Source organism: Rattus norvegicus, chromosome 17, assembly GCF_036323735.1.
Source record: "Rattus norvegicus strain BN/NHsdMcwi chromosome 17, GRCr8, whole genome shotgun sequence".
Taxonomy (NCBI): domain Eukaryota; kingdom Metazoa; phylum Chordata; class Mammalia; order Rodentia; family Muridae; genus Rattus; species Rattus norvegicus.
This window is the reverse complement of record NC_086035.1, coordinates 51,831,890-51,845,704: the sequence shown is the minus strand read 5'-3', so window position 1 is coordinate 51,845,704 and position 13,815 is coordinate 51,831,890. Positions and strand designations below refer to the sequence as shown.

General features: G+C 40.3%; 1 protein-coding gene across 5 annotated transcripts in view; it reads right to left on the bottom strand.

Moving 5' to 3' along the window:
- Positions 1-4,966: 4,966 nt before the first annotated feature.
- Rala (RAS like proto-oncogene A) overlaps positions 4,967-13,815 on the bottom strand; it is a 53,057-nt gene continuing 44,208 nt past the window's right edge. For 4 of the 5 annotated variants that reach the window (NM_001414180.1, NM_031093.3, XM_039096112.2 and 1 more), the window contains 2 exon segments: positions 4,967-6,879; positions 12,507-12,681. In NM_001414180.1, the coding sequence (NP_001401109.1) occupies positions 6,757-6,879; positions 12,507-12,681 (298 nt within the window). In that variant the 3' untranslated portion in view covers positions 4,967-6,756. 5 annotated transcript variants of the gene reach the window in all.

Genomic DNA, 13,815 nt, shown 5'->3' with positions numbered 1-13,815 from the left:
AGGAATATGGAGTTTAAAAATATAATTTGAATAAATTAAGTTAAAAACTATTTTAAAAAATAACTGCAAAAATGAGAACTCAGCTTTATAGTTAAGTTAGACTCTTTATTTTCATTTTATAAAGCTAGCAAAAGAAGTATCAGCTAAAAGAATGGCTAATTTTGAGACGAATACAGTTTTATCAAATTAGCTGACAGATTTCAGCTAACTGCCATTTGCTTTCAGTTCAGTCTTCCAGTTAAAGTAATGTGTCTCTGGCTGTTAAGACACCCATTATTCATTGTGGTGGCACATACTTTTAATCCCAGCAACGGGAGGCAGGTCATGTGAGTTCAAGGCCAACCTGGTTTGCACAGCCATGACTACGTCACCAAGACCCTGTCTCAATACCAAAACCAACCAGCTGTTCTTGGCTATCAGGTCCTGTTAAATTTGGTTTTGGGGAATAAGGTTTGAGCACACACATATATAAGTTGATTTATAAAAATGTTTCAGGAAATGTTTTGAGGCAGAATCCTGTAAATTGACAATGAAAGCAGAAAAAAAACTATAATACTTTTATTGAATGCTGTAACTTGTAGAGCTGATTGGAATCTTAGAGATAAGAGTCTAAGAATACAGGATTTGTTCAGATTATATTGTAAAATTTATTTTTCGTTGTAATCCCCCTCCCCCAAAGAAAATATTTAACTGGGGCTGGTTTATAGTTTCTGAGGTTTAGTCCATTATTGTCATGGAGGGAACATGGTGGTATCTACAGGCAGCAGAAGGAGACTGTGTACCATACTGGGTATAGTTTGAGCATAGAAGACCTCACACCCCTCCCCCTGCCAAATGACATATTGCCTCCAACAAGGTCACATCTCTTCAACAAGGCCACGTCTCCTAACAGTGCCACTTCCTATGCAAAGTGCCACTTCCACTTTCTGAAGCCATAGCCATAACACAATGCATAATCTAGCACAGTCTCAATAACTTTTAAAAGTTCAAAGTCTCTTCTGCGATTCATGTGCTCTCTTAGCTGTAATCACCTATAATATCAGTAGGTGTAGGGTAAACATTATCATTCCAAAACATAGAGAAGGGAGCACACTGAGGAAATACTGGACCAAAGCAAAGCCAAAAAACCAGCTGTACAAACTCCAAACAGCATTTCTGTGTGTGATGTCAAATTCAGGTCCCCAACCCCTTTCACCTTTGTTGACTGCAGCACATTCTTTCTCTTGAGCTGGTTACACTCCCTGTTTGCAACCTTCCTTTGATAGGTATCACAGGGCTCTGTGGGTTTACAGGGAAATACAGGCTTCACCTTCAAAGCTTCACACAATGGTCTCTCTGGGTCTCCTTGCAGGGACACCCCTACCATACACTTGGTCTCGGTGGGTTTCCTTAGTCTTAGAGGATGATTCCATAACCCCTTTCTATCTTTGACTCTAATGCCAGAACCATGTGGCCGAGGCTGCCAACTTCTGCTTCTTACTGGGGCTGAAACATGACCTCTTCTTTCAATTACATCTTCCACAGCTTTCTGTTTCCAATGGTTACCTTTATTGCCTATGCTTAGCTGGCCTTGAAATCAAAGATTTACCAGCTTCTGACTTCTGAGTGCTGGGATTAAAGGTGCACACCACCAACCTGGCCCTAAACGTTCCTTTAATATTCCTTTTCACTTTTAATTACTTTACACAAGTTGGAAGCTTAGCTGGATAGGGTCTTTCCCTGTGGTTACCACGCCCTTTATTCCATTTATCATCCAGCTTTTCTTTAACCATTTTTATGACATCGAACACTGGACTTCTCTCCATTCTCTTTTCTCCTCAAATTGTACATTTTATATTTTTCCTTGCTCAGCTTGCTCCTTTTCATTGTAGATCTGCATAATTGTGTCCACTAATCACCATAAAAGACAGTTCACACTAGGCCATTTTGAGAATTCCTCTGCCAATAGAATTAGTTCAAAACTTTTCAGTTTAGCCTTAGGTAAACTTTTTGGATATAAGTAAAAAGCAGCCACATTCTTCACCAAGATATCACAAAACAGTCTCTGGGCCATATACTAGAATTCTTCTCCTCTGAAATCTCTTGAGTCAGGCCAACACACTTCGAATCATTCTCAGCACCACTGTCTTCAGTGCTCCTACTAGGATGGTCCATTAGGCACTGCTTAAAGCACCTCACTGATTTCCTAATCCACATTCCTCCAAACAAAAGCATGGCCAGGCCAATCACAGAAATACTCCAGTCCCTGATGCCAACTTCTTCTTAGTTAGCACTTCTGTTGCTGTGACAAGACTATCATGATAGGAACATGGCAGTATGCAGGTAGATATGGTAGCTGAGAATTCTACATCTTGATTCACTGGAAGCAGGAGACCGTGTGCCACACTGGGCATGATTTGAGCATAGATCTCAAAGCCTGCCCTCATTGAATACTTCTTCAACAAGGCCATACCTGCTCCAACAAGGCCATACCTCTTAATATTACCACTTTCTATGGGCCAAGCATTCAAACATGAGTCTATGGGTGCCATACCTATTTATCTCCACTATAATTTCCATGTTCACTTTAGTGATTCCTCACATGTTCCTCCAGATCTTTGATGAGGCTGATAGGAGCTAGTGCTCCATCCATCCATCCATCCATCCATCCATCCATCCATCCATCCATCCATCCGTCTCTCCTATTGTAGTTGGCACAGTATAGTTATTTTTAAATGTTTTCTCAGTATTTAAATAAGTATATGTTCTCCTGACCTTTTTAATATGCTAGGCTCTCACCAGTTCAGTAAGGCATTCCTGGGCTTGGGTAAGTATCTTAAGTAGCTGGTACTTTAGCTGTGTACCAATGTAAACCTGGTTAAAGCTCGACACTGATATGTGGTTGAAGTAGAAACTACTAGTTTCTTTGGAAAGTTGATGTTTTGCTGGGGCACACAGGTGAAAGGGTGTCTTGCTAAAGCAGACGTGTGAAAGAATTGTTTTCCTGAAGCAGACACAGGTGAAAGGATGCTTGATGAGTTTTAGTATGTCCTACAGATAGTGGGAGACATGCACTGAGCATTGGCTTGGTTTGCTCTGCCTCACCATTCTTCACCATCGATATGCACGTTTTGGCTTGCCTTACACGGTGCTGTTGAGCTCAACTTGTGGTAATGCCGCCATTGAGAGAAACTCACCCAAGAACTGCTCTCGAGGTTCCGGAAGCAGCCTGCAGGCTTGTTGGTGAGTTTGGCGGTTTTTTCAGGATTGAACCACAGCTGCTGGATTGTACTTGATTTCTGCCTGCTGAGAGGACTGAACTGAAGCTGCTGGTTCATGTGTGGTGTCTGCCTGCTTAGAGGACTGGTCTGCAGCAGCTGAGTTGGACTGAATTGCTGCCAAAGAACATTGAGCTTGTCCCCAAAGAACTATTGCTGTATAACCCGACTTCTCCCATCTCCTAATATCTTTTCCCTTCCACCACCTCTGCTGGGAGGTGGGCTAGAGAAGAGGTTGAACCCTTATTAAAAGTAGGTTGCAAAAAAAGGTTTATGCCTACACGTGGTAGTTGTACATATTTAAAGAATACAGCATGACATTTCATTACTTGTAACCAGGTATAATTTCCATGTTAGGTGGCACATTTATCATTCATTTCTCATTAGGATTAAAAATTCTGGTTACTATTTACTTCAATTAATTGTTGATTGCAGTTATCCTACTGTGCTTTAGAACACTGTTACTTTTCCTAACGACACCTCTGTACCTACTAGTCATCCTCTCTCCATCCTCTCCCTGATACTTCCGATTCTGGTAATCATTTTCTCCATCTTAGAGACCAACTGGCTACCAGTGGTTGCATCTCTGACCCACCCTTCCTTCCAGGGTCTTCATACACCATCATCCCTATTTTAGTCATTGGAATTTAATTTCTGACCATGCTGGGGATTGAACCTAGTGCTTTGAGAACACTAGACCAGAACAATTAATTTCTGGTTGCTGTGAGTTACTAGAACTAGGCAGAAGGAAGATGAAGGATCTGGCCTCTTTAGCCAATGAAGGCCACCTGGTCTCTGCAGTTTTCTTCTGAGCGTTCTCTCAGTGCTAAGATTTAGCACTGAAGTGAGAAAACTTGAGTCTCTGGATCCTTCAACTAGTTTTCTAGTTCCTTCTTTTTATTCCAACATGCCAGATAAAACATACAGATTCCAGTTATTTCGTGGTTTAACCAGTGGTAACTGGTGTCAAACAGAAATTCTTACTAAAGGGGGAATTAACTGTAACAGTTACAAGGGCACTGGAGAAATTAGTGTGCATGCTAGCTCTGTTTGCTTTCAGTTCAACTTCCACTCTTATTGGCTGGTTCAAACTCCCTGTTCTTAGGTGGAAGATGCAGGTACTTAAATACTTTAGATGCTGTTTTTCCTTGGGGTTTTGGAAAAAGAATATTGTCCTAACAGATTATTCATGAAGATTATGATGGCTTGAGGGCTTCTATTAAATAGATTTTGAGAATATAGCTCAGTAGATAAATGCTTGCTTTGCATGCATGAAGAGGTCCTGAGTTTGATTACCAGCACCACAAACAAAACAAATACCCAGCTGGGCAGTGGTGGTGCTATCTTTAACCCCAGCACTCCAGAGGCAGATGCAAGTGGATCTCTCTGAGTTCAAGGCTAGCCTGGTCTACAAAGTGAATTCTAGGACAGCCAGGACTGTAATACAGAGAAACCCCATCAAACAAACAAATAAACAAAACCAAAACCAACCAACCAACCAAAAAACCCCAAACCAAACCAACTCCCACAAAAGAAAAAAAAAGCAAAAGTAACAACAAAAAAACCTCTTGCATCCTTTCTCATGCCTAGAAAGTTGGCCCTTTACCTCCCCACCCTCATCCTCTCATTCTGCATCTCTGCCAACATTATTTGTAACAGCTGGTAAAGTAAGAATATCATTCTGTAAACATCAATTAACACCACAAACATTTTTAGAAAAGGAAGTTTATTGGTCTTTAAATGGCTCAAATTGCAAGTAAATGAACCGGGTAGCGGCATCAGCCCAAGACATGTGATGCTTCTCTGTCAGCTGGCTTCATAGCACCTAGTACCCAGGAGAGGGAAGGTCTCAAAGCTAATTGCAATGTTAGTGGTTAGGAACCTGGTCAACAAGACTGTAATGAGTGCTCACAGCCATGCTGGGCCTGCTGGCTGGGGTTACACAGGGAACTCTAATTTTGCACATGGCCTAGTCTGTGAAAATATTAAATCAAACCCTTCAAGGACAAATACTTATGATAAGCTGAATATAGTAACTAGACAGCAGAGTTCCTGAATGCCTGTCTCCGGTAACGTCATGAACACATTTGTTTCCTGGAATGCCTGAGTGTCTCCTTGACCATAGGAAATTAGGACTGTGCAACAAGAAAAACTGTTTAATCAAGTGTCTTAGCCCCACAGAGGAAAAGAAAAATCTAATAGTGGTTTACTTCCCATTGAAATTATGCTCCTAACAGCATGCTTGAATTCTTGCAGCGGAAACATCACAGCCCGACATCTGGTCAGTATGTGCCATACATGTTTGACTGCTTCATGTTAGGAAATATTGATACAGTATTCATTATAAACATAAAGAGACTGCAAAGACTTCTCCTAACACCCAAACTGTAACCTCAGGAGTACACATTTAGAACTGACAAGCATTATTTCCTCGTGTCCTAGTACAGACCACTTAGCTCTCCTGAGAGGCTTCCCTATGCCCTGCTCCCAGGAGATTAAACACTTAAATGCACATCACTTGCAGAAAGCGACTCCTGGAGACCAGCACTCTACACAAAAGTAGCATTCACTTAATTGGTACTCACACCCATAATCTAAACTCATTGTATAAATATATGCTGGCCTTTCATCTTTAACTACCTTATAGTTTATTAAAACCAATGAAGGAGCTCTGGAACTCTCAGAACCAGAGTATGGCACACATCTTTAACTTGGTCAGACTCCTAGCAGTTGGACTTTTCTCAGGAATCTTTCTTGTAGCTCTACACTGCCTGGCAAGATAAAACCTTCTGTTATTAGTCACATGGGCAGCGAGTGCTAGTGAGAACACACCCACAATGATGTAACTGGATGTTTTTCAGTTTCTAAATTAAGGCATATTCAAAAATGTCCATGTATAAGTTCACATCTTTTTTCTAAGTCAATCAGCAGGTAATTAATATGCAGATTCACAGATGAATTACTCTCAGTTTTACTATATGTAACAACCATGCCAGTAACTTCTTCAAGATTTGCATAACAACAGTTTAAAAAGTGGTACAGTTAACTATCGTGTTCACAATTGTCATTTTTCAAGGCAGTAGAAGACCAAGACATTTTAAAATAATATAAAATTTAAGCTTTATAATAAACACCAGAGGAAATTGGCCAGTCCTCCCACCCCCCCACCCCATTTCACCTCTTGATTAACAGTTTGAGAAAGACTGCCCCCCCCCCCACCTCCCCAAAAAACCCAACCAAGCTTACACGCTACATTCAGGACTGGGATAAAGGTAGGCGATTATGAAATAAGTTGAACTCTGCTTCTTGGTGAAGCCACACAATTTCTTTTTTAAGTGAATTTGACTTCCAGTGCAGTTCCAATTCATGCTTTTAGTGATACACTACAATTTCCAAAATGTTAAAGTAATTTCAGTCAATTGAGCCTCCAATGGCAATGCTTATAAATTATATTTATTAGTATGGTCAGGTCAGGATAAGAAAGGAGTTTGGGCTTTGATTATAAAATGCAGCATCTTTCTCTGATTCTCTTGGCTAAACTTTTCCTCTTCTTTTTTCCATTTTTTTCTTTGCTGTCTTCCATCTTTCTGGCTCGTATTTCCCTCATTAAATCAAAAAATACCTAGAAATAAAGAAAGTGGAGTAAACAAATGAGAAGCAGCATGAACCCAGTGTTTCTGTGTCACAGCACAAACCCCCGGATGAAAGAATCGCGTCTGAGAACTCTCCCTTCCCCAGCACAAGATGGCGAATGCTCACTTACAGAGCTGCCCTACCCCCAAGAGGGCTTATTGGTGAATGCAGGGAGAGGAGAGCACACAAGAAGGTTGAAACTTGAGAAAATTAGCAACTTGTCTGAATGACATATATCTCATGGTACATTGTACAACAAACCCTACCTATTTTATTGTAATTTTCAAGATTCAAATGAAAATAGTGCTATATAGTAATGACAGAGCCCAAGATAAAACTCAAAGGAGTACATGAAATATTTTTGAAAGGTATTTTTATTTCATGTGTATAAGTGTTTTGCCTAAATATACATATGTATGTGTGCCAAGAGTGACCCATGTATGTGTGCCAATGGTGTGTCCTGTGCCTAATGTGGTCAGAGGCACTGATCCCCTGGAACTGGTGATGCAGACAGTTATGAGCCATCATGAGTGCAAGGCACTGTTCCTGGGTCCTCTGCAAGAGCAGCCAGTGTTTTTAACATCTGGGCCGTCTTTCCAGGCCATATAACGAGCATTTTGTAATCAACAAATGTGTTTTGCTAATTCATTGGTTTGGTGGTAATTATGTTTATAGTGAAAAAAATTAACACAGTAACTAAAAATTCCTTGTATTAAATCTCAACTACAATTCTCCTGTTTTCTAACAAAGAAAGACCCAGAAAAACATAATAGATAAGTGTTGAGAGGAGACGGTAACTCTTGCAGGCCACAGTTCTACGTTCTGTTTGCTTTTTAGAGTCTAGCTGCCCTGAACTCACCATCTGCCTGGCTAAGCTTCACATATGTTCACACTTTCTCAAGAAATTCAGTTACTACTTAGGGAATTAAAAAAGTACAAAAACATAAAAACCTCCCAACCTCAATAAAATTAGAAACAAACAAATATAAAAAATAACTTGTCACAAGTGTGCAAACATATAAGCACAAATGACAAAGACTACATGCCGTCTTACTATGCCTTTAGCTCTCAAGGGAAACTAATTGGAGAACTCCCAGCAGCAGACATATGGAGAAGGTACTTGTACAGGAGGGAGGAACAGTGTGTGTGCATCTCCTTGTACTTGTAAAGACAGAACCATCAAAGGATAAACCAGATACTCACTAGCTTACAGGAGCACTATTTTCAAGAGCAATGGAAGACATCAGAACTGAATGTAATTTCTACCTGGAAAAATTACAATTTTGTACACTAAAACCATAAATAAAACACAAAATTCATTAAAATTTGAAAACTGGAAACAATGACTACATTCCTAGTTGATGACATAATCATGTAGAGAAAAAATTATTTCAAGGGTCTTTAGAACACAGTATATGGAAAATTCACCTTAGGTGTTAAAGATAAAAATAAAAGTCTAACAAGTAGGACCATAATGCCTTGCATGCAAGAAGCTCTATGTATGATCCTGAGTCTGTCTGTCTGTCTGTCTGTCTGTCTGTCTCACATACTCACTCACACCCACATCTACATAGATGCATACACACACTCATACCCACATGTATACACATGTACGTACACACAAAAACACACATGCATGTGTACACGTACACACACAGAACCTCAGCAACAACCAAAACAAGGCCAAACAAGTCTTAAGAATCACTCCGTGGCTCACTGTGAGAGTGACTCACACACACACTCTGGAGGATAACACAAGTGTTGCTGCTAGAAGCAAGGCTTTCCAGGATGAGTGTTACCTCAGAGATGTAAGGATCCCGGAAAGAAAAATCTGAAAGGGCATTAATTAATACTGTGAATTCGTGAGCTTTTCTTTTATTTTTAAAAAGACTTCCTGACACTGTTCAATGGCAGGGCCACAAGGCGGTGATAATAATGAGAAGTAACGGGCAAACAGGCTCCGGTTGACGGCTGAGTAACAATCTATCAAATGGGATTTCTGAGTTGGAACAATAAACATAAAACTTAGATGAGAAAGTGAGGGAACTATACATGCTAATGCCTCATCAGACAGGGAAACGGATGAATAAAGGGTAATTCTGGACTGGGGAGCATACAATGCTGAAATATCACAATGGCATAGACCAGTGTTGGGATTCAAAATCTCCCAGGGATTTTTGGAAGCCTCTGCTTCCAGTTCAGATGGGACTAACTCTAGCAGGAAGCCTCCTTTTTGGTCAAAGAACTCCATGGGAGTCTTCCAGTACTGGTCTCTGTATCAGCACTGTATCATAGTACACTGTGAAATGGACATAGAAGAAGGCTTAACTTTCTAGCAAGTGGATGACTTTCAGAAAACCACCCATACTAGAAAACATGGTAGACAACATTTAAAGTTGCATCAGTTAATCTGATGAATGAAATCCTGTTTCAAGTGCCGACCAAAACAAACATCCACTAAGGAAGAGAAGCCAGAGTCAGACAGCCAGCAGAACCACCTCCCCGTCTGCCCGTCTTGTTCTCCGGGCTCCACCCTCTTTTCTCATAGGACAACTCAGTGCCTATAAAATGTGGCTTTCTAATTCCACACTAATTACCTGAGAAAGTAACCTTTTCACATAAATAAAAATAAAGTTAGACAAAACAAATCCACAGGTTTATACTTGACTTAAAATATCCATTGCTTAAAAAAAAAAACTGCCTTCACCAGTATTTTCACTTTTAAGTATTTAGTGGCCCTGAGTTCACACTAAAGACTATTAAATTGTCAACAGAACCAAGGAGCTATTATAAAAACGAATACACAAAGGAAGTAATATGTGTGTATGTGTGTAGCTTAGAATGGTTGAAAGCTCTAAGGAAGCCATACAATTCAGAAATCACAAAATAAAATAATCAAAATGTGACAGTATAATCTACTTTTCCCCTGTTCAAAGATTAAGTAAGCCACATGAAGACATGTTACAGATTAGGAGACAATAATGACAACAAATGAAGTGGACAGGGGATAATGTTATTATTCTAGACAGACACAAGTCAAAAGGTATGCAAGTCATTAGGCAGATGGACAGAAAGACTTCAGATTGGCAGATGACTGGGTCAATCAATCAATCAAAGCACATGCATTCTCACCCGTAATCAGGGCAAGTTTTAAGGGCTGTTTTAGTTGGGCTGGCAAGGACACATGAAAGCAATTTCTTATAAAGATAATGGAACACAAGGGCACTGGTATGGTGGGCACTTTGTCACCTGTCACCTCTGCTGAAAAAGAATCCGTGCATTTTTCTGATGCACAGAAGTTTGGTGGGGTGCTGTTTGTAGTAGAAAACTGTGTGGGTGCTGGGGGAGAGATAGCTCAGCAGTTAAAAGCACTTTCTCCTTTGAATAGTTGGGTTCAGTATAAGGACTCATCATGACTTAAAATTGTTATTAGACACATGTAGCTTTAGTCTTTCACGTCTATAAATACTGTTTCAATGACTATCACTGTAAATATATTTATGTGTGCATGATTTTTCCAGAAAATACATTTTTATTTTAATACTTTTGAATTTATTGGCTTTAACTTCCTGCAACTCCTCCTAGCGTTCCCCACTGCCCTACCCACCCAAATTTATTCTCTCTGAAAAAAAAAATCAAAACAAACACACAAACCCCTCCTAAAGACAAAATAATACCAAAAGCACAAAAACAAAACAAAAAGCACCCAGGAACCTATTGAGTCAGGCACTCCTGCTCTGGTCAATTCTCCTGAGCCTACGACCTAGGTCTTGGTGTAGGTTAATAGAGCAGTGACAGTATACTGGAGAAAACTGATTTTCTCTTTCCTGGTCACTACCAATTACAAATAGCTTCTTGGTTAGGAATGGGACTTTGTGCCACTTTCCCTTGTCTACAGTAGAACAAAATACACGTTTAGAATCTCAAGTGCTGGGTCACAATTTTAAGAGATTAATATCACATTGCCCTTCTATAAATATGAGGCTTTTTTACATTTCATGCCAAGAATATACTGCCATTTTTTCCCAATGAGATAGGATTTAAAAAATGACATTACTTTTTTAAACAGTACATTTGTTTTTTTAAGCAAGACTAATGTCCTTTTTAAGTTTAAAGCCATGGACATTTTTTCTGATAACGCATTTAGACTGCATTCTTGCTGGATTGCTGGCTGTCTTCTAACTCTCCTGGGAGAGCCTGACCCCACCTGGCATTCTTCTGAGGTCAGCACCAGACATGGCTATGACAGCATGGCTCATCTCTCTACACTGCCTCCTCTTTTTGCCCTTTTTTCCCTTTCCCCTTAGTCTTAGTCACTTTTAGTGTGTTCATAAGTTCCTGAGGACAATTAGGAAGAAAGATATGCCTATGTTTTGAAAACTTCCTCACATTTAATATTAAAATGTATTTTAGAAGAACTTTAAAAATATTTAACATAATCTTACAGAAAACCAGTATAGTATATGGAACAGAAATATTGTAGGACTCACTGTATCCAAGTACTAAGTCTGACCACATTATTAAAAAATTTAATCATGACAACATGGTCATAATATCTATTACAAATGAATAGAAAGAACTGCTGATTTTTTTTTAACCTCATGTTTTCTGCCTCAATTTTTTCTTTTTTCTTTCTTTTTTCTTTTCTTGTGTGTGTATTTTCTTCTTAAGACAAGTTCTCATTGCAACTGTGTAGTCTAGGCTGGCCTTGACCTCACAGACAGCTGCCTGGCTCTGTCTCCAGTGTTGTGATTAAAGGTAAATTCTACTATGGCCGACCAACCTCATGCTTCCTAAATCAGTATTATGGACTTCTAAGTATAAGCCAACTGGTCTACAAACACATGAGGCCATCTAGAGCAATATGAGCTTTCTAGAAATGTGTATTCCCATTCTAGAACAATTGAAGCAAAGTCCTTAGTGGTGAACCTTAAGGCAGTGTGTGTGCTTGTTAGGATTCAGGGACAACTGGCTGGACAGTGGGTTTAAGGGGCTCCTCCGGATAGTCATAGTACACAGTAACTAGAGAGCACCCTAATGAAAATCTCTAAGCACCCTGAAGATATCTCCCCTAATCCTGGAAAGGGTTCCATCCAGAAGGCACCCTCCCTTCAGAGGACTTCTATAACACTAGGCAGGCATCAGTCAGAGCAAGCACATAGCATGTTGGCATGTTAGGATCTAAAGAACTTCTTTTACAGTATACAATCCCATTAAAAATGAAGGCAGTAAGTGGGATGAGGAGTGCTACTGATGACCTAGAACACTATATTCTTCTGTAGTGTCTTATATCTGAGAAGGCCCAAGACAAGGTGAATTTCTACTGTCTTACTTAAACACATTCTAATCTCTGTCAGGGCTGGTAAAATGGCTCTCGGGTAAAGGTGCTTGCCACCAAGCCTAAGGACTTGGGTTTAATTCCTGGTGGGAGGAGAGAACTGTTTTGTGCTGTCTTCTGACTTCCACAAGTGTGCTATAGCTCCCTCCTGCCCTCAATAAATAAAAGTAAACAAACAAATCACTATATTAAATTTTAGTTGGATCTTAGAGTCTAGATAAAGTAGGGTAACAGGGCTTTTATATACATGGTACAGTAACAATGAGAACACCCTTTACCTTGTCAACGTTGGCGCGCGTTTTAGCAGACGTCTCCACATAGTTAACGTTCCACTGGTCAGCTCTGTTTTTTGCCTCTTCTACAGAAACCTGCCTTTTATCTTCTAAATCTGATTTGTTACCAACCAGGAGAAATGGGACATTCTCATCTTCTTTTACTCTTAAAATCTGTTCCCTAGAGAAGTAAAGCAAGTGAGAAAGTATTGACACAATGTCTACATAGTAGAAACCACAGAACAGGGACCGGAGCTGTCTCAGCAGCCAAGACGGTCCTTGTGGAGGAGGATCCAGGTCAGTGTCCGGCACCTACATGGTGGTTCACAAGCATTCCTAACTCCAGCTCCATGGGATCTGATGCTCTCATCTTATCTGTGTGGGTACCAGGCACACTTATGGCACACATAGCTACATGTATGTGTGCCAAACAGAATCATAAATATAAAATAAGTCTAAAATCAAAAACAAGTAAACAAACCCCACAGAATAACAACTAGCCATCTGCAATCAGAACTTATTTACAAGCATGTTTCTAGATAATCCAAGTTCATGGTTCCTGCCAACCACTAATTTAGACACACACTCCCTTGACTGAGGATGGAGAACCCCAGCAGAGGGAACACAAGCACGGCAGTAACAGAAGAGCTGTGAGGACAAGCTCTGCCGCAGGACACACGGCCTTCCCTGGTTGCTATCCGAGTGTGAGCACATTTCATGCATCACAGCTTGACATGTCACTTACTATCCAGATCCAAACCCATCTCCTTAGCTGTTTTCATTGATTTTAGCGTTTCCTTTTCAGTGTGGGACAGAACTTATGGCTTCACAGACGCTAGGCACATACTCTGTCACGGAGTCCCGTTCTCAGCCTGGCTCCCAGTTTGTACACAGTATGTCTTCCTGTTCCAGGCACTCATGCAGCACTTGGCGCCCTGACATTCCAACAGGCTGTGCGGACACTTCACCCAGCCTATCCTTACTTTGAAGATGAGCTTGGAAGATGAGGGGGACATTGCTGAGCTGTTTCTTTGGGACTTTTCTCTTACTTAAGCTGAGATTACGGAAGGAGCTTTCAGAGACAGCACTATTCTTATTACATTCCAAAGGCCCCTCCCACACAGGCCCGAGATTTCCAAAAATAGCTCTTGTATACAAAGATGTTATATGTTACAAGATATCGCTGACTGTCAAGTATTATGGCTCTGTTCTTCCCAGTCATGTGATTCTGAGCAAAGTACTTCTTTGCCTCACTGCCCTCATATATATGGTGGGATTGACAATGCATTCATTACTCACACAGTTGCTGAGAGCA